The following is a 25,994-nucleotide window of genomic DNA, read 5'->3' on the forward strand; positions in this document are numbered from 1 at the left end:
TATTAACTCATTTTATCCTCAAAATAAATCCATTCAGTCTTTCAGCACATCCCATACTTCAATGATTTTTAAAATGCACATTTTTTTTCACATTTTAACATCTCTGAAATCAGTATGCATCTTGCAACTGATGATGTGCTACAGCTCAATTGGCAATCTTTTCCCTTAGTTATACATGTAATAATGGTGAATCTTACAATTGATAACTACCTAGAATCAATGAAATAGAATATGAGAGACAACCATACTCCACGCACTTTGCTAGGCCCTCAAAATAAAATGGGGAACTAGGACGACCAATCCTTAATTTCAGAGAATCCACATTCTAACAAGAAATACAGATAAATAAAGATGATTACAACCAATGTAAGAGCAGCTCTACGAGCCTGAGACCCTCTTGGGCTTGTCGGGGACAGGGAAGGCTTCCTCATAATGGTGATGTCACCTAAGAGTGCAGCAGAATTAGAGAGGGGTTATGCTGGGGACGGTCAGTCGGAGGAAACAGGCTAAGCAAAGACCTAGAAGCTAGAGAGAGCATGGTTCATGCAGTGTTTGAAAGTAGTTCCGTATGCTGGATTTGGAGGGGCAAGGTTTGACAGCAGACAAGAAAGCCCAGGCCATATCGTGATCAGTCTTGTCCACCATGTGAGGGGTTTGGGGCTCTACCCCCAGGACAACGGGGATCTCCTAAAGCATAGATCACTTCCATCTGACAGATGAGAAAACCGAGGCCCAGAGAAGTCACATGATTGGCTCCAGGCTAGATAGCCCAAGGATCTTTACACTCTCTCAGGACCACCCAGGACATTATTCTCTCTCCCTGGCCATACGGCCAGCAAATGCATTACTAGGTTATCATTCATTTTAGTTTATATTGAATTAATGTGTTCAGTTTGGATAGGGGGGAGGGCAGAACTGGTGTGTTGATTCGTAAAGAATTCTCCAAGGTGAATGGCCTCATTTCAGGGCACGTGGGCTTGGTTCCATCCCTGGGGGGGTTACACAGCACTGCCAAGCTCATCCACAGCTGTGCCTATTAAATGATGACTATTGATGCCAGTCTTTTCTAAACACACCATGCACCCACTATTCCTACTATATGATTAAAAGATAAATATTTATGTAAATGTAAAAAAAATAAAATAAATTGATGCAAAAGATTGCTGATAGCTGAGTGATGGTCTCAAGCATTTTAATACTCTGACATATTGTGTCATCAAAAACTATATTTTGATTCATCTTAAAGCCAACTAAATTAAGGAATTTAAATTGAAGTATGACAAGCATAAGAGTAAGACACTACCTTCTGAACTAATTACACAGAGGAATAATCTGAATGGAGGTATTCTCTTCCAGCCAGGCAGTCTTGATTTCCAATTCTCACTTTTTAAATAATTTAGTTCACAGAGTTTGTTGTTAGACACAAACTGTCTTCTTAATGAAAGAATAACAAAGGGTCTTTTGCTTTTCTTTTTTTAGAAAAGCAATGTGCATCACCTAAAATCTTTGACTCACTCTAAACAGATTATGTCTACAACTGCCAAGTCTCTAGGTCCTTTCTGATGAAAGACATCTTTGGTTTCTATAGGAATAAGCAATGAGTACAAATGCCAATTTTGGGTTTTGGTGATATGACAATTACTAGCTATTTAAAGGGAATAGCAAGTGCCAAGGTGATGGCTTGCTGCATTTATTTAACTGGAGAGGACTAAGAGGGCCACATCTTTAATAAAAGGACAGGTAAGTGTCTATTCAAGACAGTTTAGGTGCAGTCTTAGCTGGAAAAAAAGAGGGCTGGGTTCCATGGTCACTAGCTTTGATTCTGTAAATCTTATGGCTTTAGTATTGTAATATTCAAAAAGGAATGGGTAACCTCATTCAGAAAAGACAGGGTTAGGGAGCTGGGAGAATCATAGGTTGGTGAAAAGAAGAGTGTTAGGGTCTCAAAGGCATTTGTTTTGGAATAGCTGGGGCGGACTCAGGTTCAAATCCCAGAACTGCTGTTTAGTACTAGCCCCGAGGCTTGGGCTAACTACTCTCTTCTCTGTGACTCACGTCTCTCAATGGTTTGATTGGAAAAAACAATTTCTATCTTATGGGCTTGCTTTGAGGATAAAACGAGTCCCTACATCTAAAGCAGCTGAGGCATATGCATGTGAACAGGGGCTTTCGTCAATATTATTTTTGCTCTGATTATTCTGATTGACATCCCATGAAGCTACTGAATTTTATGGGCATTAGAGGAGGGAAAACAGTAGACCAGGTAACCAGGCATAAGGCATCCTGCAGGTTTAGGAATGATATTTAGGCTTGCTCATTTCTAGTTAGCTTTTCAATTAGTCCCCAGCCTTGAGGAAAATACTTCCCAATACAAACCTGAATGCTAAAATAGGACTGATGGGCTACGGTGGGCGCAAGGTGTTTAATTAGAGGAAGAAAGAACAAACCAGGCTACCTGATTCATTTTGGCAAAGGGAAGCTGAAATTTACAGAGGATACTAAAGCAAAATCACCATCACTTTCCTTAATATAGATTTATCCCCTATATACTAAAATATGCACTGAATCTACTAACAGTTCTTTCATATTTAAGTATACTGGTTATTTTCTACATAAAACTCAATAACGATCTTATTTTATACATCTTCCTACATTTCATAACAAAGCATGGCAACATATTAGCAGCACTTTATTACACCCACTGTGCCTACAACTACATGATATCTATTTTGTAGGATTACTTTGTATGAATTAATTCAGCTTGCAGTATTATTTGTTAACTGCCTTCTCAAAGTATACAACTGAAATCATTAGATAATACATGAATTCGCATCATTGGTTTAACTAAGCCACATGATGAAATTAGTTACACAGAATAAATAAACTATTTCCATTCAAAAGCATCGACCGAGTGCCTACATTGTTCAAGGCAGTATACCTTTTAATTTATTCCAGGAACTCTGTGAATACAAGTTCCATGAAAACAAGGGATGCTATTTTCATATGGGTTATCATCACCCAGTGTGCAAAATTAACTCCTCATAGCTTCTTGGCTAGCAGGAGGGCATGAGAGTTCATTTTTCCTTTGGTTTGAATCACTCAGAGAGCAAAACTTCAGTTCTCCAATGTTTATTTCCTTGTATAAATGTTCTCACTCTGTCAGTGAGATAAAGAATTTAAGACTATTTTCCCCAAATTTGGTTTCTTCTTGCTTGTGCTAAGCAAGCCATTATGGAAATGAAGGAAAGACATTGGAGGCCCCTAACTAGTTTCTTCCTACACTCAAGAAGCAGAAGCCAATGCCACTTGGTTAGATTTACATCCTTTTGGTTTTTATATATTGAATTTCATATAGCTGTTATTCCCCACAGTGGAGCCCAAGTCTGATGTAAATGGCACTGGGAGATTCAACTTTTCTTTGCATACTAATTTGGTATAAGGCTTTCAGAGCCATTTGGGGTGCCTGACAGTCCTGTCATCTATACAACCTATAATTTTCATAGCAAGAAGCCTCTTTTTCAAAACATTTGGCTCCTATAAAAGACTTACTTATAAGTCTCTGTCCTTAAAAATTACTTGAGAAGCAAAAGACTGTTTTATATAATATATATTACATATATTTTTATTTATTACTGGTACATGGCCATTAGGTTTTCAATCTATGTGTCATACAGAGAGTGGAAAAGGAACCAAACTTACCCCAGCCCTCCTCCCCACACCCCCTGCTAACGCGACATGAAATAAACAGTCAGTCAACATTCCAGAATCCTCAGATGTGGACATGCTAAAAGGTTATGACCTTAAAACCAGAAGTCCAGTGGTGTTTTCTCTTCCCACCCTACAGTGATACCCAGGTTTATCACTGGATTCTTCTTCATTTAATCAAAATTCCCATCCTGAAGGAATGAATAGCAATTTAAAGTGAAGAAACCACTCAGTGGAGAGGAAGGGCTATGCCAGAGGCCGGGAGAGCCATCTGTGGGCCAACCACACAGGGAGATTTAAGGCAGAAAGGAGATTGGGCCAAAGATAGCATCTTCAGAGCAACATGAAAATTTTCAGTTTCCCAAGATTCTGCTACCTTTGGAAGTTTCCCCAATACCTTTCACAGTGTATACCAATTCCCTCGCTGTGACAGTTTGGCCAGTGCCCCAGGAAAGCCATCATCTTCTGGTATCCCCAAACTTGTAATACATCTTAGGACTTAGAGGACACTTTAATTTCACAGAGAAATAGAACTAATGTGTAAAGTCCATCTGGAGATTCTCTGGGAACACCTAGTCACACAAAATAAGAGAAATGCAAACCCATTCTCTAAATGCCCATGGCTGCCTGATCACTGTAAGCACTTTTGAAATGATGATTTATTGATCTGAAAAGATGCCAAGCACCCCTGTAGAGTCTGGTCCATGTTACCAAGCTCTTCGGACACCCACGAGGACACATGCAAATCGTGCTCCCAGAACCCAAATACTGGAGGAAGTCTCAGCTATTTAGAGTGGCTCCAATATCATAGTAATAAAAATAATGCAGTAGAGCAACAAGTTTACTAGAGAGCTCCCTCAACAAGCAAAAATCACAGCTACTTGACTGCTTCCATCCTATGTCATTTAAAGGAATAGTCATTCTCTGTTGAGGATTTCACCAAATATTTCGAATAGCCAATGATCCTGCCTAACCCCAAACACTCCCCCCTTCCGAGCCAGCTAAGAGTTACCCCTTCTCTAAGTGGCTCGGATCACATTCACCGTGCGAGGAAGGTTTCCATCCCCAGCTAAGGCAGCCTACGTCCATGCTCGGACCAGCCATTCAGTTGGCAAACTGCAAAAGTGCTCTCCATCCTCACTCGTTCCATACCTTCTCCGATTTCGCCTTCCTGGCATTGTGCACGAACCTGCGACCCAGCTTCTTGGCATACCAGATGGAGGCAAACATAGCGAGGCCAGTGGAAGGAATCCACAGCAAAGCTCCTGCACAACCAACTTCCCCCCTCGCTCCGACACGGGCGGGATCCGGCTGCGGCTGTCACTTGCAGGCTGTTGCTTGCTCAGTGCCTCTCATGCTGGGGAGGGAGGGGGTGGGGAGACAAGGCAGCCCTGCTCGGCCAGTCCGCAGGTGCATTCACATGCTGCCAGCAGGAGGCCCGGGCGGCGCTCCCTGCTCCCTGCGCAGCGCTCCCTGCTCCCTGCGCAGCCGGCTCACACACAGGCAGGCGGCTGAGCGTCTGCCCGCAGTTCCCCGGCCCCGTCGCCCCCAAACTCCGTGTGTCAGGGGGCAGGGCAGCCGCAGGCCCCCGGCCGGGAGGCGGCACCCCTCGCTCTGGGCGCCGCAGTCGCGCTCCCGCTCGGTTTCCTCTGTCTTGCGAGTGCGTGCTGGCGGCAGCGGCCGCGTAGACGGAGCCTCGCACTGCCTCGCAGGTGCAGCAGCCAATACCGGAGCTGCCGGGCTCCGGGGAGAGGCAGGGCCCCCACGGCTCGGGTCCCGTGGGCACGAACAGGTGTCCCTGAGCCCCAGGCCCACTCGGGTTCTCCCAGATGACCAACGGGGCTTTCAGGACTAAGCCCGAGCATCCTGCCCTTGTCTCCTCCTCAACTCCACTGGGTCCAAAGAAAATCCCATCTCTCCCCCAAAGGCTTTAGGCAAGGGCTTTAGTTTTGGGACTCCTTGGTCTATCTCTAAAGCTCCTGGGATGTCTTTTATAAGCACAGATTTTCAGGGCGTGGAGATGGGAGGCGGGAGAGGGGATTACATGGACCCTTCAACTCAGATAGAGCCATCTACTCTCTCTCCTTTTTCCCTTCTTAACCCCAGGATTTTCTTACAGCGAGATCCAGTGTTAAATGAACGACTGTAATATCACCTTTGGGAAGGCAGATTTGTGGTAGCTCTGAAACCATGCTGCTTTGAAGAATTTTCACTTTTGATTCTACCACTAGGTGCTTCCAACTTCAGTTATCTTATTAGGGTTTCGACTCTCACAAGGCACTTTTAAGGTAAAATCAATTTTAAGAGACAAGCGTTTCCTTCCATGAAAGATAATGTTTAACCCCTTTACCAATTCTCCCAGGGAATAAAAACTAAAGTGCTCCTGTGAAACAACAACTACTTCACAGCTAATCTGATAGAACTGCCCTGTGAGCACCTATGGACCAAAGACCGTCACGACACTAGCAGATACCCTTGGAAAAGTTCTCGTCTCTCAGCTAAGTTACGTGATGTCGCACCCCAAAGAGCTCTGGGTCCAAAGTCAGTTCAACACTGGATTCTAAAGTATATCGGAGTTTCTTGTAGGCTCCTGGAGGCACAAAAAGGCAAATGGGATGGGACACTGGTAGTCAGAAATCACACCCGTGTCATTCACTAAGATAACCCCCCATGTCTAGAACAAACCATTCAGTATATGTGTGTTGAATGAATGAATGACCTGCGTTCTAACCCTGGCCGTGCTGCTTCTTTTTATTGCTTGCTCCCTCTGGGCCTGATTCACCTCATCCATGAATTAAGATGGTCAGAAGATTTTTAAGGTCCCTTCCTGTCCTGTGAATCCATATTCCTGATCACGGGTCTTCACGGGAGTGTATGGATTGAACAGAAAACTCTAGTGTTCGAAAGAGGTGCTGACTGGTGGTGAAATGACAGTGTTCTGAAAAACAAACTGGCACTCATGGGGCAGCCCAGAAACTTCTGCCTTCTTTGATGTGTCCAGCTGCCACCCAGGGTTTCATTTTGCCATTTGCTGTTTCTTTTGCTCTGTGCTCTTACTTCCTACGAGCTCCACTTTCCTTCAGTTTCCTTTTGACACTCGTAGACAACCCCTGTGCAAAGTTCTCTACATCACACTCTGTGCTCTTTGGAGGAAAAGTGCCATAGAAATCCAACAAATAAATAAATGGTAACTCCTGCTTAGTTTCAAAACCTCTGATGGAACAGCCAGATTATAAGATAATTTTTGTACTCTTTTCATAAGTTTTCCTAAATCCCTGAAACTGGTGGTTGGAGAGGTCTTTGATATTTGATCATTTTGCTCATTTGTTTTGCTTTTGTGCTGAACCTTTAATGATCTTTTTTTTTTTCCCCCCACACCTGACCCCAAGGCTTTATACACATGTACAGGATGGAATTCTTTAGAAAATAAATTGGGTCTACCAGCTAAGGTTTAATTAAAAACAACAACAACAAACTTTGAATAAGCAATTGAAATAGAAAAGGCAGTGTGTGGGAGGACATTTGTAGTCAGAAGCCATTGTATGCCCAACGTATAGCACCATGTATGGATTCAATGTATATTTGTCAAGGGCACCTATGACAAAGTAGGAGAATCCACAAGCTGGGAAAGGCTGGACAAGCCAAGAGCAACACATGCATGCGTTTTCCGTGGTAGAAGTTCCTTGAAAGGTGGGTGTCATGTCAATGGCCTGAGGCCATTGCCGTGTTTACACAGCTGACTTCCCTGGGTTCTCCGTGGGCAGCTATGTCCACTACAAAGAGGGTGGCAGCTGCCCACAGAAACCCCTAATTGTCTCTAACCATTGCTTTGTCGATGGAGATAAATAACTTCTGCTGCTCTGCCACGTAGGGAAAACAAATTTTTCAGACACTTTTCATCTGTATATCATCAGTATCTGGACAGGCCTTTTCCTTTATAATTTCATTTTTTAATATAGAAGCCTACCAGTGCAGCTGAGTTTGAGATGCTACATTAATCCTCTTAAGCAGCTTTGGGGTTCATGCCTCACAACACATACTGCGAGAACCTCCTCTGAATCCTCAAGGTAAATGCAATCAAGCAATTAAATATTATGCAACGACATTTTCTGCCTAGCACATGAATGATTTTTAAAAATCACCTAAATTGCTCTAGACAATTATTAGAAAAAAAAAGAGTAAAAGTTAAACCTTGGAAACTAATATCTGGTACCTTAGAAAGCATCTAAAAGGCTCAGTATTTAATACAGAAGAAAGAAAAATTATCTATGAGGCATAAACAAGATTATGTAAAAAAATCAATAAATATTCAAGGTTTTTGTGTATTTGAATATTTGCTAGGTATATTTGATATATCTTTGGCTAACATTTGATATTAGTCCATTATTAAACAGCAGCAGTAGAATTTATGACTAAAAAAGAATAAAAATAATATTTAATTGCAATTTACAAGAACACCAAGCTTTCGATATTAGTCACCTCTCTAGAGGGTAGTGGGAAGGGAAAGATAAAAATGGTTACATAATGGTATATATATTGTGTTTTATTTGCGTCTTCTACAATGAGAACATATGCATGTATTGCTGTGTGATTAAAAAGGTAAGAAATATTTTCCACAAAAAACTTTTGAGTATTTACTATATATTAAACACTAGGGACCCCAGACCCCAAAATGAACAAAATATAATCCCTCTTTTCAAAGAGTCATATAGTTGGAGACACAGATGTGTAAAGAAATAAATTTCAAAGCAGATTAGTATTACAACAGATGTATGAAAAATAACGTGGGAGCTCAGAAAGAAAATTACTGACTGTTCTTTGGTTTCTATTATACATAAGTCCCATAATAAATGTGAGTGGGGAAAAATACAATAATTACTGTCCATGTGTATAAAAAAGTAAAAGTAAAGAAATAGCTAAATGTTCCTGTATGCTTTCTCTCTATGGACAACAGCAAAAAATGTTCCTTCTGAATATGTAGAAGTTTATGAGAGTCAATGTGGACAGCCTGGCCCAGATGCAGACAGATATACCTGTGCCTCAGAGACAACCAGAAGTGAACAAATGTGAAAAAAGTATTTTGAGCCACCCCAAAAAATAAGCCCAATGACTCTGATTATTCATGGGCTAAACCTGACTCTTTTTCTCTGCTCTCAAAATCATAACAACTAATTTTTCAAAGTTTAAATGTCTTATACGTACTTTCTTTTAGGCATTTATTCATGACATATATTAAGCACCCAGAAATGTACAGAAGGAACACTCACCAATGTACTTTTCACCAGATTTTATAATTATTAATACTTTGCCATATTTGATTCAGATTAATTTTTTAAGAAATAAACTCTTCATAATGCAGTCAAAATCTCCCCAACCACCCCCAAATTGCCTTCATCTCAAAAGAATTCTCGAAAACATTCCTGTCCTGTTTCCTCAGGAACGTACAACTTTCTCTGGACTAGATACCTCAATTGTAATGGGTGAATCATAGAGATGTGTCCATTTTAGCTTCATTATATTATAAATTGCTCTCCAATTTACATTATTCATAATTTATAAAAGTCCTTATTCTAGATGACATTTGGTAAAATCAAATTTATTAGTTTTTCCTAAACGTAATGCACAATGTTATTTCCTCAAAACACTGCTGAGTATTTTCCTGATCACTAATGGGACTCAGCATTTTTTATATGTTCATTGGCCATTTAAGCTTCCTTTCCTTCATAGCTTCTGCCCATTTTTAAACTGGGCTATATTTTTCTTATTGGTTTGTAGAAGTGCTTCATGAATTCTGGACACCAATCCCTTATTTATTAACATGCTTTGAAAATATCTGCTCCCAGATGCTGACTTGTCTTTTAAGTTCTTTCATGTTTTATCTTACAGTGCTTGTAAAACTTTAAGTGTACTCAAATTTATCATTGTTTACCTTTCAGTTTAAACACTTTTGTATCTTATGGTATGCTTCACTATCTAATGGTCATAAATATATTTTCTACTTATCAGTTTCAGTGTTTTGCTTTCCACAAATTCATCTTCCAGGGTTTCTTTATTTAAAAATTTACAGTGTGAGATAAGAGTCTAATTTTTCCCCATAATCATGACCAGTTGTCCCAGCATTATTTATTTAATAATTTTTTTGTTGATGTTACATATGAAAGTTATTCCTTTTCCTTACTGACTAATAATGCCACCTAAGTCACATGTCTAGATCATGTTTAATTTGAGGCTCTTGTTTTGATTTTTCTATTTTTTTTTAACCTGGGTCAAAACCGCATTCTCTTAATTACTATGCTTTATAAAAATCTTAATATATTAAGGTCTAATATTCATAAAATTTTATAATTGAACACTTCACTTTAATACTATCCCCAACATTCTATTATTTTTATAGGATTTTAGTTCTATCTTGCTAATCCCCATCAAAATCAGTCATTACTATTATTTAGCAATTATCATTATTATCCCTATTATTATTATTTTACAATAAAGGTTTATTTAAAATAACTCCCATGGAGCACCAGTTTGTCTTCTCATCCTTATTTTAAGCCTCCCACCCTTTCTTTCGGGATTAAATTTCCTTTTTAATGATGTACAGTTTTTACTAATTCTTTCTGCAAAAGTCTGTGATGGTTAAATATGATCAAGCTTTTTTGCCTTTTTCCTGAGAAGGTGTATATTCACCTTATACTTTGATAGTACATAAAAAATAGAGGTTTATAGATAGATAAGGATTTTCCCTCAACATTTTGAAGATATTATTTCACTGTCTTCTCTTATCTATTTTTTATGATGAGATGTCTGGTTCAATCTAATTGCACTGTTGTAAGAAATGCATCTTTTTCTATGGTTTAAGTTTTTTTCATTGTCTTTGTTGAACTGCAGTTTTATAACAATCTTTCTTCCTCTCTCTCTCTCTCTCTCTCTCTCTGCTGCTGCTGCTGCTTGGGACTCACTATGATTCTTTAATCTTATTAATTATAGTCATTACCTCTATTTGAAGGTCATTATCTCTATCTTCTTGCTCATTATCTCCATCTTCTCCTTCTATAACCCTGTTCTAGTTGTCCTGGACCATTTCATTCTGTCCACCCTATTACTTAGTACATCTTCCATTTTCTCTCTCCTTCCTTCTCTGTACTGCTTTTAGGAGTATATCTTCAGATCTATATTCTAGTAAAAATCTTAATTTTAAGATTTTAGTTATTTTATCTGTTCTCAGTGTTTACTTTTAATGAATTGTTATATATATATTAATTTTTAGAGCTTCTGTATTTCTTTTTAAATCCACCAAGTCTGTAACTATGGTATTCCATTCTTTGACTATAATTTCATGCCTTCCTCTGTCATATTAATAAATTAAAACATTACATTTCATTTTCTAGATGAAACTCTCATTACCTAATATTCTTGGAGGCATAATCTTACTGATTATGCTCATGGTGGATGGTTTCTACATCTTTGTTATCCTGAGCTCTCCTTTAGCAAGACTGCACACTGGAGCTAGGGCAGTCCCAGAGAACTTCCGCTGTGCAAGTGTTGCTACAGAACAGTTTCACACATCCTTCTGCTAGTTGCCCAGATATTTCACTATCCATGAGCAGTTTCCTGTTAAATTTTAGGCTTGGGGAGATTCTCCCCACAAAAGGGTATAAAATCACTTTTATTCCCCCACACATAATACAAACACACTCCCTTGTTACTTTCTTTGGCTGATGAATTAAATTTTTTAGAACTCCTTTCATTAAAGGAGAAATCTTTAAAGCTCTCGCTCTGATGCAGAGGTCTCAGTTTCATTTCTCTTCCTTTAGTGATCCTAAAGTCAAGTTTCTTTCCCTGCATGGACATCAAAATCCCACACTCTGACCCCAACAGCTTTAATTGAGTCCTATATTCTCTTTATTTTTACCAATACAAGCATGTCAACATGGGATGCCCCTAAATTAACCTAAAAACAAAACTATAGCTAAATGGTTGAGTGCCTGTTTTGCATGTACAAGATCCCAGGTTCAACCCCAGTTACCTATTAAAAATAAATAAATAAAAGCAAACTATGGAGAGTTTAACTGGCCTGCATAGGAAGTTTTAGTGTTAAGAAGTATGTTGGAAAAAATTTTTGAAGAATTTATTGTGAAATATTCCATGGAAGCAATTCTGAGAATCAATTAAGTAAAACGCTATTCAAAAGGCACTATAATCATTAACTGTCCAATTTAACAGTCGGATAGACCATCACCACCATATTTGTGACCTTGACCGAGTGATGCCAATTTGCTATAAAAGAGGGTAATAATGGAAACCTTGCAATTAGGTTGATAGTAAGGATCAAATGCGATAAAACATGCAAACTCTTTTTTTCTTAAAGATTGTTTTTATAAATTTCGCTCCCCTTCCCCTCCCCCATTCCCCCCAGTTGTCTGCTCTCTGTGTCCATTTGCTGCGTGTTCTTCTGTGTCCGCTTGCATTCTTGTCAGCAGTACCGGGAATCTGTGTCTCTTTTTTATTGCGTCATCTTGCTCCGTCAGCTCTGTGTGTGCGGCGCCACTCCTGGGCAAGCTGCACTTTTTTCATGTGGGGCAACTCTCCCTGAGGGGTGCACTCCTTGCGCATGCTCCCCCCCCATGCCAGGGACATCCCTGCCTGGCATGGCACTCCTTGCGCACAGCAGCACTGCACATGGTCCAGCTCACCACATGGGTCAGGAGGCCCTGAGTTTGAACCCTGGACCTCCTATGTGGTAAGCAGAGGCTCTATCAGTTGAGCCAAATCTGCTTCCCTACAAGAAAACTCTTTAGAGTAGCAGCTTACATGCAATATGGGTGAAAAAAATGGGAGTAGATGTGGCTCAAGCAGTTGAGCACCTGCTTCCCACATGGGAGCTCCTGGGTTCGGTTTCCAGTGCTTTCTAAAAACAAAAGAACAAACAGTAAACAAACAAACAAACAAAACATCTCAGGGGAGCTGATGTGGCTCAGTGGTTGAGTGTTGGCTTCTCATATATGAGGTCCCAGGTTCAATCCCCAGATCTGGTACCTCAAAAAAAAAATACATACGTACATATACATGGATGTATATAGCTTTTTATTTTTATCCATCCTCTAATTTCCAAGGGAGACTGAAAGCACAATAGCCCAGACAAAAAGCATGGCCTTGCTATTATGCAGAAGCAAAGAATGATCTTTAAACTCCCTTATATTTGTGTTTAATTATCCTTGCTTTTAGGAAAGTCTACTTTCTTCTTAAGCCCTTTCCTTCTTGTTTAAACTTTATTTTTAAAGAAACTTTCCTCCTTTTTAATGCCTTTTCATGCCAAATCAATTTCCAATCTCATAAAAAAGTCTTCCATACATTTAAAGGCTTTCAGTGTTCTAAGTGTTTTTCTTCTGGGTCAAACGAATATTTTCTTTAGCTGTCTGATAATTTCTTTGCATCTTCTTCGTCTCTCTTCATGTTCCAGATCTTTCATAAAAGGAAAAACTCAAATGAATCCTGAACTTACATAGTAATTCTGAAATGGCATGCTCTGATTTGCTTACATTCTTAAAATTAAGTTTTACTCAAATATAGGCAGATATGGCGATGGCTATCAAAAAAAGGTAAGGCAAAGTGGGTACACGTGAGGAGCAAACTAGAAGACCAACAAGTCAGCAGCCAAAAAGGGTGGATATCAGACTGAACTTGTAGGAACTTTGATGAATGAGTACAAAAGGCAAGGTGGTTAACAAGGCAATAGATAGCTTTTCTACAACAGCTACACAGTGCTGAAGGATGAGTAGCTGACTAGTTCTGTAACTGAGAAATAATTCAATCTCTTCAAATGTTTATGCCCTCCCAAAGCATGCCACACATAAAGACATTTAAATATCACTCATCTAACCTGAGCCCTTTGGAATGTGAACTTTCCTTTGAATTTTCTAACTTAACTTTCCAACTTCCTGAGTTTACTACCCCAATTCATTTAGGCATTCCAGGATCCTCATTGACTCAACAATGGATTTATTCCCATCTCTGGAGGTGGGGTGGTAATTTGGGAGGTAATACTTTTGGTTTTCTACCAGTCATCTTACTTCTGGGCTGTCCAGGATGATGCTAGATTACATCATTCATCTCTAAATCCCCCCTAAACTTAAATAATCTCTTAGCTCAGATATTTACGACCCAAGAATTGACGTGTAAGAAAGTGATCTTTTTATAGTGGCCATTTTCAGTGAAGTTGTAGCCTTTCTGTGCCATCCATTTGGGTCTTCACAAAATTATTTTCTGTTCTCCTGACATACTCTGTGCATTCGCATTTGCTGTTTTGCCTGCCTGCTGTCCTACCCCCTCCATCTTCCTCTCCACTCATTGCCATTTTCCATTTGACAAATCCTTATGTATGTTTTGAGATTGGGCTTAAGAATTCTCTGTGAACTCTTTCCTGAATTCTCCAAACAGAGCCAATCATTCCCTTCTATGCCCCCTATATCACTGTCTACATAAATCAGAATTAGTTCTTATTACATTTGTTTGTGATTACCTTGAACTTACATGTTTTCCCATAAACAACTGAAAAATTCAAGAAAAGTACCATGCTTTATTTATTTTTTGTACTCTCTGTGATTTACATAGGATTTTGCATAAAATAGGTGCTCAATAAATACTGAGACAAAATTTCATCAACCAGGACAATCTGACTGATTTATGAAGACTGATATAAATCTGTGTTCAAAAATGATCTGTCAGCAAGGGGTTAACAATAGTATCGGAGAAACCTGTATTTTATCCATGACTGTTCTGTAAGCCACAACTTCTCTAATAAAAAAAAAGTTTGGGAAGAGGACTTGGCCCAGTGGTTAGGGCATCCGTCTACCACATGGGAGGTCCGCGGTTCAAACCCCGGGCCTCCTTGACCCATGTTGAGCTGGCCCATGCGCAGTGCTGATGCACGCAAGGAGTGCCCTGCCACGCAGGGGTGTCCCCCGCATAGGGGAGCCCCACGCGCAAGGAGTGTGCCCATAAGGAGAGCCGCCCAGCGCGAAAGAAAGTGCAGCCTGCCCAGGAATGGTGCCGCACATGAAGAGCTGACGTAACAAGATGACACAACAAAAGAAACACAGATTCACGTGCCACTGACGACAACAGAAGCGGACAAAGAAGACACAGCAAAATAGACACAGAGAACAGATAACTGTGGGGGGGGGGGGTGGAAAGGGAGAGAAATAAATAAATAAACAAATCTTAAAAACCAGCATCATCATATTTCATGGCTGAGTACAGAGAAAAGGTAAAGCTAATGACTTGCTTGTTGCCTTCTCTATATGTCAGCTACTTTACAGTAAGCTTCTTTATATGATATTAAAGTACCTTGCCTTCAAGATACATAAAGTATAGTGCCCACAAAGATGCTTAAACATTGTCTCAGTATTTACCAACATCATCCACTTTTGTTATATTCACCCACTACCTTTATTGTTGCTTACTTAGGCTATTTTTTTTTTTATTTAATTTCACTCATTTGTTACTAAATGAATTAATTTTAAAGGGGAACTCATTATCAAAACAATCAAAAGCAATGATCCTTTTCCATAATAGTAAGTGACCATAAAAATAAGTACAGTGAAAATAAAGTTAGTAAAAGTTAAAATTAAAAACAATTTTAAAAGTCCAACTGAAAGATAATTGATGGTTTGTTTTCTAGTTATAATTTTTCCTAACTTACATTAAATTTAAAACCTAAGTTTTTTTTAATGTTTGCCATGTACCTAATTAAATATACCACACTTTATACAATACTCTCATCTCATTTAATCCTCACAAGAAATCTCTGAGGTATATAATATTACCTTTTTTTTTAGAAATGAGAAAAATAAAGTTCAGAGAAATTAAGTAACTTATCCAAAGTCATTTGCCTAGAAGTATTAAGTTTTGAATCCTGGATTGCCCCTTTCTTGTGTCTAGATTTTCAAAATGTGTCTGCGCCTCAATGCCCTTATCTTTAAGACAAGATATAACAGTATAAGAAATGTCATAAAAAGGCTTACAACAAAATAAAAATAAATTAAATGAAGGAGCAAATGCTATACATTTAGATAACATCCACCAGCCCTCGAGTTGGAGTGGTGAAGGCAAGCTTTCTATAAGAAGGGAAATTTGAGTTGGGCCTTAGGAAACAAATCAGAAAAAGAATTTTTGCCAAAGGAAGTAGTGTGGAAAAAAGGCATAGCAGTAGGAAATCATGAAATGTGTTTGAAGAATAATGGAAAATGTCAGAAAAGACTGTAGCCAAACTGCAATTAGACATTGCCAGTAAATGTTTAATCAGGATAAACATGACCAAAGGTGGAGATTAGGGGGAATCATAGAGGTAGAGGTAGAAGAGAAAGGAGGGTCTTTTTTTTAAGTGTTTTTTTTTGTTGTTATTTCTCCCCCCCACCCCCACCCCTTGTCTGCTCTCTGTGTCATTCTGCTGTGTGTTCTTCTGTGTCTGTTGTATTCTCATTAGGCGTCTCCAAGAACCCATCCTGGGACCTTCTGGAGTGGGAGAGAGGGGATCATTCTCTTGCGCCACCTCAGCTCCCTAGTTTGCTGCATCTCATATTGTTTCTTCTCTGTGTCTTTCTTTCTGTTGCATCATCTTGGCTCTCTAGTGGGTGGCACCCCTCGTGGATGGGCTGCACTGCTGCACAGGGCTGCATTCCTTGCACGGGGGGCACTACTACGTGGGGGACACCCCTGTGCGGGGCGGCACTCCTTGCATGTGGCAGCACTCTGCATGGGTTACGCTCCTGCTTAGGCCAGCACTCCTTGTGCAGGGGGCACTCCTTTGTGGGGAGCACCCCTGTGTGGGGTGACACTCCTTGCATGCAGCAGCACTGTGCATGGGCCACATGGGGCAGGAGGCCCTGGGTATCGAACCCTGGACCTCCTTTACGGTAGGTGGAAGCTCTATCGGTTGAGCCACATCCAATTCCTGAAAGAGGATCTTGATTGGGTTGGTAGTAGGAATAAAGACAGGGAGTAATTTAGGAAACATTCTTCCAATACTCTGGACTAGGTGCTGACTCCCTCCCTTAGCACACAATATATTCCTTTTCACAACATTTATCACGTTGACAACTACATATATAATGTATGTATTTTCCTCGCTGAATGGGAGGACCAGGTCCATTCCTGTCTTTTCATCATTGTATTCCTGTTGCCTAACAAAGTGCCTGGAATAGAATAAGTGCTTCAAAAAGGATTTATGAAATGAAGGAAGGAAGGAATAACTGAGAAAAGAGAATGTGTAAAATTTGACAGGTGCTGTAAAGGTTAAGAGCAGAGTCAAAAGCATGTGCAGATTTGAGCACAGGAGCCTTGGAGAGACCTCTAAGGCAAAGGAAGACTTTTCTTTAGAATTCCCTGTTGTTTCATTATAGTTTCTATTTCTTCCCTTGTCTCTTTAATCATTTTAAGTATTCTTATTTTATAGTCTTTATCAGAAACTTTTATTAAATGGCATTCTTTGAGATTTAATTCTTCATTTGTTGTGCCTAATGATTCTTCCTCATGGTTGTTAATTTCTAAGTGAGGGTTCTAAATTTTCTTTGTATGTTCTTCTAAAACAGATGATTTTTTAAAATGAGGAAGTATTATTTTTATTTCACTGTTTTGAAAATTTCATTTATTGCACCTCTCATTCCCATAAGATCTGCTATTTTTCTATATGTGCTTTCAAATCCTTTGTGCTCATCTAATGTCTTCTTAATATCCTTAATCTCTTTAGCTATCTGACTGAATTTATTAAGGAGATTAGTTTGAACATCTGTGATTAGTTGTCTCAACTCCTTTTTGTCATCTGGAGGCTTATCTTGTTCCTATAACTGGGCCATAGCTTCCTGTTACTTGGTGTGGATTATAATTTTTTTTTTGGTGTCTTGGCATTTGGTTTACTAGAGTATTTATTTGGGGTATAGTTTTTTTCTTTAGTTTAGGACTTTCTGTCCTTTCTACTTGCTGGTTGTACAGTAGGAGCCAAGGATGTAGTTGGTACTATAAGCTGTGGAGGCTCAAGCTGCCCTCATTGCACCAGAGACCAACAAAGCCTCTCTCAACTTTCTCCTTTACCAGAGGTAGGGACAGAGTCACAGTGTGTGGAACAATCCAAGTCGTGCAGGCTTAGACTGTAGTTGCCCAGAGACTGATGAAGCTTCACATTCCTTTCTCCCCTGCCTGAGATGGGGATGGAGCTTCAGGTGTGGGCAGCAATCTATGCAGGGTGGGTCCAAGATGATTGCAGTAGCCCTGGTAGACTTCCCATTATCCAGTCTGTGCCAGCCAAAGGTACCTGCAGTTACCTGGGTAGACTGGTGCAGGGCCTGCCAGCCTCTCCCTGCCATAGGTGGGATTAAAACCTATCCTAGGGCTATAGGCTGATCTTGGTGAAAGAAATCTTTTCCTACTGTCACTGTGATCATTGGTCCTGGCTTCCCCTCAGGCTGGGGGCAGAATCAAAATGGTGGCCACTGGCCTCTTTCTGACTTGGACAGATTCATATCCCTGCTGTTCTTCGGGTTATACCTTAACCAGCCAACATGCTGAAACCAGTGGCCGACCATCTCTTCCTCCCCTGTTTTTGGGAAATGGAACTTCTAATTCTAGCCACAGAATAGCTCCTGGGGTGGCTTGTCCCACCAGAGTAGGTTAATCACTGGCTTCCACTGCTTGGCCAGTAATTTCCCAGAGAGGCTGGCACAGGTCCCAGCATCTTCCTCCCTGCTAGAGGTGGCACTGGGGCCTAGGCTAGAGCTGCCATCTGACCTGGATGGAAAGAAGCCAGTCCCCACCAGCACTGGGATCTTCAGTCTGCCCTACTTTTCCTGTGCCAGGCACAGAGTTAAAGTGGCAGCTCTCAGCCTCTTTCTGGCTTGGACAGGCTCAGTCTTCAGCTGTTCTCAGGATCATACTTTAGCCTGCCAAATTTACTCATCAGTAGCTGAAGCTGGTGCCCAACCCTCTCTCCCTCCTCCATTTTTTGGAAGTGGAGCTTTCAATTCCAGCTGCAGCACAGCTCCCAAGGTGATTTGTGCCTCCAGTGGAGGGTGGGCACTGGTCTCCATGGTGTGGAGCCTCTACTTATGAGTCTTCTCTGCAGGTGGGCAGTCTCCTCCTTCCATCCCTTCAAGGATGTTGCAGGATGCTCCTCTGGTCTCATGGAGCCCCCAAACAGGTGCTTCAGCTAGCTCCAAATAGCTCTGAGTGTTTACTAAGTGCCCTGTAGCAGGAGCTGACTCTAGGAGTGCCTTACTCCGCCGCCATCTTGCTTGAGGAGGCATTATTTTTATATATTTTTTTTTCTAGAGGTTCTACTGGCTTTAACCTGTGCCTTTGGAATTTCCACATCCATATAAAAACACAAAAGTGGTGATAGTGGCTTAATTTTTAGATATATTCATGGTATGATGCTCCTGGAAAAATCAGGAGGATATATGTTTAACAAGCAATGTGATAGAAGAATTCCTGTTTAGCTCATTCAGTTATTCATTTGTTTATTCAACACTTATGAGTATTACAATATAACAAGCATATTTCTAAGCAATGAGGAAATAACAGTGAACTAAGCAGATGAACAATTCCTTCCTCATATAATTTATATTTTAGTATAAAAGAGAGATGATAAAGATGACAAACAGCAAAATATACAGTTTGTTAGATAGTGATACACACTAAAGAGAAAAATGAAACAGAGGAATGGGATAGAGAGTGTTGGGGAGTAGTTCAATTTTTTAATAGGTTAATCAAGGCACACCTCACTGAAAAAGTAACTTTTGAATAAAGACCTTAAATAAATGAGAGAAAATCATTACAATATGTGAGGAAAGAGGATTCTCTGCAATGGCTCATGAAAGGGCTGCGGCTGGCTTGTTTCAAGCCAGTAGGGGCAGAGCAGCATGGATGAAACAAACGGGAGAGAGAGAGTGGGAAGTAAAGTTGGAGAGGTAAAGAGGTCGGTGAAGGGGAGTGTGGAAAGCAGATTCTAGAGACCCCCTCAACTACTGTGGGTACTTTGGCTTTTGTAATGAGTGAATTGGAATCAATTTTGAGCCCGTTACAAACATATGACTAATGTTTTATTAATAAGAGGACCCTTGTGGCTGCTGTCTTGAGAATTCTGACTGTAGGGAGTCAAGGAGGGAAACAGGGAAAACGTTATTGCAGTATCAAGATGAAAGGTAATGAATGGTAGCTTGGAGAAAACTACTACACCTTGAACTAAAGAACAGTGTTTGGGTTTGGGACATATTTTTGAGATAAATCCAATAGGCCACACTGCTGGCTTGGACGTGAGATGTGAGAGGAAGAGCAGAGGCAAGGAGGACGCAGAAATGTTTGCTCTGAGAAACTAGGAGGCTTAACTCACCTCTGGATGAAATCGAGCAGGCTTTGGATAGAGCAAGTTTTGCCAGAAAAATAGGAAGTCTGGTTCTAAACATGTTACATTTGAGTTATCTTTTAGAAATCAGAATAGCATTATCAAGTAGGCTGCTAGCTGTTCAAGTTCAGAGTCTGGAACAAAATGACAGCATATGAATGAGATTTAAACCACGATCACTGGATGAGACAGAGAGGAAGCTTCAAGACCACGTCCCTGAGCCTCTCAGCATTGGCGATAGCCTATTGAACCAGTAGTTCCTTGCTGGCCTGTGAATTCCATATAAGCTGTGAACAAAGTATAAGAAAGATAAGAAAGTTGAGCATATCTGGATTGAATTTCTATGGTATTTAAGCTGATTAAAGAAGGCAGTAAGGACAAGAAAGAGGAGAGGACCAGTGGAAAAACTCTTCAGATCAATGTCTTATAGGACCAGGAGGGGAGTGAAGGGACCATAGATATTGGAGGCTTGTGCTGGGGGCACTATGCTTTAGGAGGTTAAGATACTTTTTAAATCTAACATTCATCAAATTTTTAATATGAGTCAAAGACTTGAATCCTTATTTAATCTTCAAAGAATGTTGAAGAGTGGGTCCTATTTTTGTGTCCAGTTTATACAAAAATAGATTCAAGAAAATTAAGTAACTTGCTGGAAGTCAATCAACTAACTCAGGATCCCTTTCCCTAACTGTGAGTGGGGGCATATAATACCAAGCCCCTCTGTCCTGGGGGGACGGCTGTAGCTCCTGCTAGGACTCTAGCTGTGTTGGGGATCAGAAACCTGCCTTCTCGTTCTTAGTGTCTTGTTGCCTTAATTGGTATTTGGTGCAGTTTTTGTAAACATTTCATGCTGGAGAGTTGAAGAGAATCAAAAAAAGGTTTCATTCACAATAGGTCTAGATCATGTCAGGAAGCTCTTCTACCCTGGGCTCCCTCAGGGGAAAGGAAATTCAGGGGAACTGAGGTACGACAACTTGATCCAGTTCCCATTCTGCATATTCTTATAAAAATGCTGATAAAATAGGTAATTCGCTAATTGCAGAGTTGAAGCTCCACAGGAAGATGGAGCACAAATTTGGATGCTCCCTCATGGAGGGTATGGTTGCTCAGCTAGAGGAAATACATATGATTTTACTACCGACTGAACTTGGAAAAATGCCCAGCCATGAAAGAATAAAAATGTAAATGTGGAATGGTACAATCACTCTGGGAATGTAAAAAATACAATCACTTTGGGAAAACAGTTTGGAATTTACCTCAAGAGTTAAACATATACCTACTGTATGGCTTAGTAATTCCACTCCTAAATATTTACCAAAGAGAAGTAAAAGCATACATTAATGCAAAGACTTGTACAGAAACTTCCTAACAGCTTTATTTGTAATAACCGAAAATCTGTAAACAACCCAAATGTCCCTCAGTAGATGAATGGATAAACACATTGAGGTATGTTCATGCAATGAAATACTACTCAGCAATAAAAAGGTATGAAATATCGATGCGAGCAAAAACATGGATGAAAGCCAAAATAATTAGGCTGAGTGAAATAGGCCAAACAAAAGCAAGCACATACTGTATGATTCCATTTATATAAAATTCTAGAAAAGAGAAATGGATCAATAGTGACAAAGCAGATCAGTAGTTGCCTGAGAAATGGGCAGGGTGAGAAGAGGGACGGATTACAAAAGAGCACAGGCAAACATTTAGACTGATGGATATGTTCATTATCTTGATTGTGGCAATGGTTTTACAGATGCATACATTGTCAAAAGCTATCAGATTTCATCTTAAATATGTGCAGTTATCATATATCAATTATACCTCAATAAAATTGTTAAAACAGAAACAGAAAAGGACACTTAGCATTTAAAACTTAATCAAAAGGATGATTTATTAGATTTTCTTTGAAGGAGAAAGGCTAAAAAGTCAGAATGACTTCATGAAAAAGAAAGAAATATAAAATGATTAAGAAAAGAAGCAGAAACTAGGACAATGTATCAAAAACTTCTATTTCCATTTTTTTCTATCTCTACCTAACTTCTATTCCTCTCTTATCTCGCACCTACAGTAATTTTTCTAATGAAATTCCACACCTGTCCATTTCTGACACCATTTGACATTTTCTAGCAGTGCAAATATTAACAATGTATTTTGGGCATATGTTTCTGTCTGGCCTGCATTGCAAGTGGATCAATAATGAGTTTAAGAAAGCATAAATACAACTATTTTTCTTTTCCATTTTATTTAGTTTGGTTTTGGTGTAAAAACAAACTTAAACATGGTACTTAGTATTTATTTAAGAAATTGATTTTTTACTCTATTTTCTGCTGTTGCATTGGCAACTCAGTTTTTGAAGTCTATACTCCAAACTATTAATCTCAGCAATTTTTGGCAGGAAACTATTCTAAGAGATCCTGGGAAAGCTTTATGCTTTCTTTTTTGTTCAAATGCAAGAAAACCAGAAATACTATTTTTCCATTTGGAAAGAAAAACAAAGGAGATATTACTAAGGATCATACATGTAACAACACATACTAGAATATTATCCTGCTTTCCACTGAACATTTAAGAGGGATACTTTGAAATATTTTCAAGGGCCTGACCAACAAACATGAGTTAGGATTCCACATCCCAAAACATGGAGAAAAGTCCTCCCTGATGGGGAGAAGCTGCTTCAGATTCAGGAACAAGGGCCAAAATGATCAATTTGTTTCCTGTGGGCACAGCTCAAATCACATTCTTGACTCAACAACAGTGAGCTCTTTCCAGCACATCCATTTAGGGAGCTTGGCTCCTGCTGAGGGTGCCTGTAAGACCTAATGTCTATGAGAACGAGCACGCCTGTGCCAAGCAAGTATGGAACACTGGGTTCTGAGCACAAGGGCCACCATCCAGGACTGAAGCTCGCATGGAAAGCCTGGCAAGCAATCCGATGCCAGATATCTCCAGGCTTTGGGATAGGACAAGTCAAACAAATTCCTTTACCTCATTCATGGAAGCTCCACTGGCAAATGTCTAGTGATAAATTTACTTAGAAACCAGAAATAAGAATACGTGCAGGGAAGTGGATGTGGCTCAAGTGATTGAGCTCCCGTCTACCACATGAGAGGTCCCAGCTTCATTTCCCAGCACCTCCTAAAGAAGATCAGTAAGAGGACAATCAGCAAGATGGCAGCAGAGTAAGGAGCTCCTAGTGTCAGCTCCTGCTACAGGGCAGTTAGCAAACACCCAGAGCTCTCTGGAGCTGCTGAAAAACCTGTTTGGGGGCTCCAGGAGGCCAGAAGGGCATTCCTGCAATATCCTACAAGGAATGGAAGGAGAAGACTGCCCACATGCAGAGAAGACTCGTAAGTAGAGCACTCCACGCCATGGAGGCTGGTGCCCATCCTTCACTGCACGCACAAGCCACCTCGGGAGCTGTTCTGCGGCTGGAATTGAAGTTCCACTTCCCAAAAATGGAGGAGGAAGAGAGCACTGGGCACCAGCTTCAGTTACTGATGAGTAAATTCGGCAAGCTAAAGTATAATCCTGAGAACAGCTAATGTTTGAGCCTGTCCAAGCTAGAAAGAGGCCAGGAGCCTCCATCTTAACACTGTACTTGGCATGAGGGGAAGCGGGGTGGACTGAACATCCCAGTGCTGGTGGGGACTAGCTTCTTTCCTCCAGGTCAAATGGCAGCTCTTGCCCAGACCTCAGCCCCACCTCTGGCAGGGAGGAAGCTGCTGGGACCTGCGCCAGCCTCTCCGGGAAATTACCAGCCAAGCTGCAAATGTTGGTGATTATCCTACTCTGGTAGCACAAGCTGCCCCAGGAGCTATTCTGTGGCTGGAATTGGAAGCTCCATTTCCCAAAAACAGGGCTGGAGGAGATGGTTAGCTACCTATTTTGGCTACTTACTGATAGCTAAGATATAATCCTGGAAACACCTGGGGTGTGAATCTGCCCAAATAGGAAAGAGGCCAGTGGCTGCCATTTTGACTCTGTCCCCAGTCTGAGGGGAAGCCCGGCTGACTGAAAATCACCATGACTTTAGGAACCGGTTTCTTTCACCCAGATAAGCCTGCAACCCTAGCCTAGGCTTCAGTCCCACCTCTGGCAGGGATGAGGCTGATGGGCCCTGCACCAGCCTATCCAGGTAACTGTAGGTACCTTTGGCTGGCCCAGACTGAAAATTGGAAGTCCATTGGGACAACTGTAGTCATCTCGGACCCACACTGCATAGATTGCTGCCCACACCTCTAGTTCCATCCCCATCTCAAGCAGGGAGAAAGGGGCATGAAGCTTCATCAGTCTCTCTGGGCAATTACAGTCTAGGCCTGCATGACTTGGATTATTCCACACAGGAGTAACTCTGTCCCTACCCCTGGCAAAGGACAAAGTTGGGAGAAGCTTCATTGGTCCCTGGCACAATGAGGGCAGCTTGATCCTCCACAGCTTATAGCACCAATTACAACCTTGGCTCCTATTGCACAACCAGCAAGGGAGAAAGGCAGGAAGCCTTAAACTAAAGAGAAAACTGCACCCTAAATAAATACTCTAGTAAGCCAAATGTCAAGGCACCAACAAAAAATTACAATCCACACCAAGAAACAGGAAGATATAGTCCAGTTAAAGAAACAAGATAAGCCTCCAGATGACAAAAAGGAGATGAGACAACTAATCACAGATGTTCAAACAAATCTCCTTAATAAATTCAGTGAGATGGCTAAAGAGATTAAGGATATTAAGAAGACACCAGATGAGCACAAAGAAGAATTTGAAAGCATATATAGAAAAATAGCAGATCTTATGGGAATGAAAGGTATAATAAATGAAGTTAAAAAAACATTGGAATCATATAATAGCAGATTTGAGGAGGGAGAAGAAAGGATTGGTGAGCTTGAAGAAACGGCCTCTGAAAGTGAACATACGAAAGAACAGATGAAGAAAAGAATGGAAAAATGATCAAGGTTTCAGGGAACTAAATGACAGCAAAAGGCATGCAAACATATGTATTATGGGTGTCCCAGAAGGAGAAGAGAAGGGAAAAGAAGCAGAAGGTATATTTGAAGAAATAATGGTAGAAAACTTCCTAATGCTATTGAAGGACATAGATATCCATGTCCAAGAAGCACAATGTACTCCCATCTGAAAAAACCCAAATAGAACAACTCTGAGACACATACTCATCAGAATGTCAAATGCCAAAGACAAAAAGAGAATTCTGAGAACAGCAATTGAAAAGCAATGCATAACATATAAAGGATACCCAATAAGATTAAATACTGATTTCTCCCCAGAAATCATGGAGGCAGGAAGACAGTGGTATGATATTTTAAGATACTACAAGAGAAAAACTTCTGGCCATGAATCTTCTATCCAGCAAGACTGTCTTTTAAAAATGAGGGTGAGATTAGAATATTTGCAGATAAACAGAAACTAAGAGAATTTCTAAGCAAGAGACCAGCTTTTTAGGAAATACGAAAGGGTGCACTAGAGCCTCAAAAGAAAAGACAGAAGAGAGAGTCCTGGAAGAGAGTTTAGAAATGAAGATTATATCAATAAAAGTAACTAAAAGTGTCAAAAGAGTGGTAAAAATAAAATATTACAGATAAAACTCAAATAGGAATAAACTTAGCCAATGATGTAAAGCACTTGTATCAGAAAACTACAACTCAATGTTAAAAGAAATGTTAAAAAGACCTAAATAACTGGAAGAACATTCCAGCTCATGGATTGGAAGACTAAATATCATTAAGATGCCAGTTCTCTCAAATTGATATACAGATTCAATGCAATCTTGAAAAAAAATTCCACCAGCATTAAAAAAAAAATTGAAAACATTATCATCAAATTTATTTGGAAGGGTAAGGGGTCCTGAATAGCCAGAAACATCATAAAAAGGAAAAGTGAACCCTCA

The 25,994-nt window shown here is 40.3% G+C and overlaps 1 protein-coding gene across 29 annotated transcripts in view; it reads right to left on the minus strand.

The window, feature by feature from the left end:
- DLG2 (discs large MAGUK scaffold protein 2) overlaps window positions 1-25,994 on the minus strand; it is a 2,400,703-nt gene that overhangs the window by 1,000,633 nt on the left and 1,374,076 nt on the right. For 5 of the 29 annotated variants that reach the window (XM_058306112.2, XM_058306111.2, XM_058306109.2 and 2 more), the window contains exon 1: window positions 4,858-5,880. The exons of the other annotated variants lie outside the window; for them this stretch is intronic. In XM_058306112.2, coding sequence (XP_058162095.1) covers window positions 4,858-4,935 — 78 coding nt within the window. In that variant the 5' untranslated portion in view covers window positions 4,936-5,880. Of the gene's footprint in view, window positions 1-4,857; window positions 5,881-25,994 lie in introns of those variants that run through there. 29 annotated transcript variants of the gene reach the window in all.

This window comes from Dasypus novemcinctus, chromosome 10 (assembly GCF_030445035.2).
Source record: "Dasypus novemcinctus isolate mDasNov1 chromosome 10, mDasNov1.1.hap2, whole genome shotgun sequence".
NCBI classification, from domain to species: domain Eukaryota; kingdom Metazoa; phylum Chordata; class Mammalia; order Cingulata; family Dasypodidae; genus Dasypus; species Dasypus novemcinctus.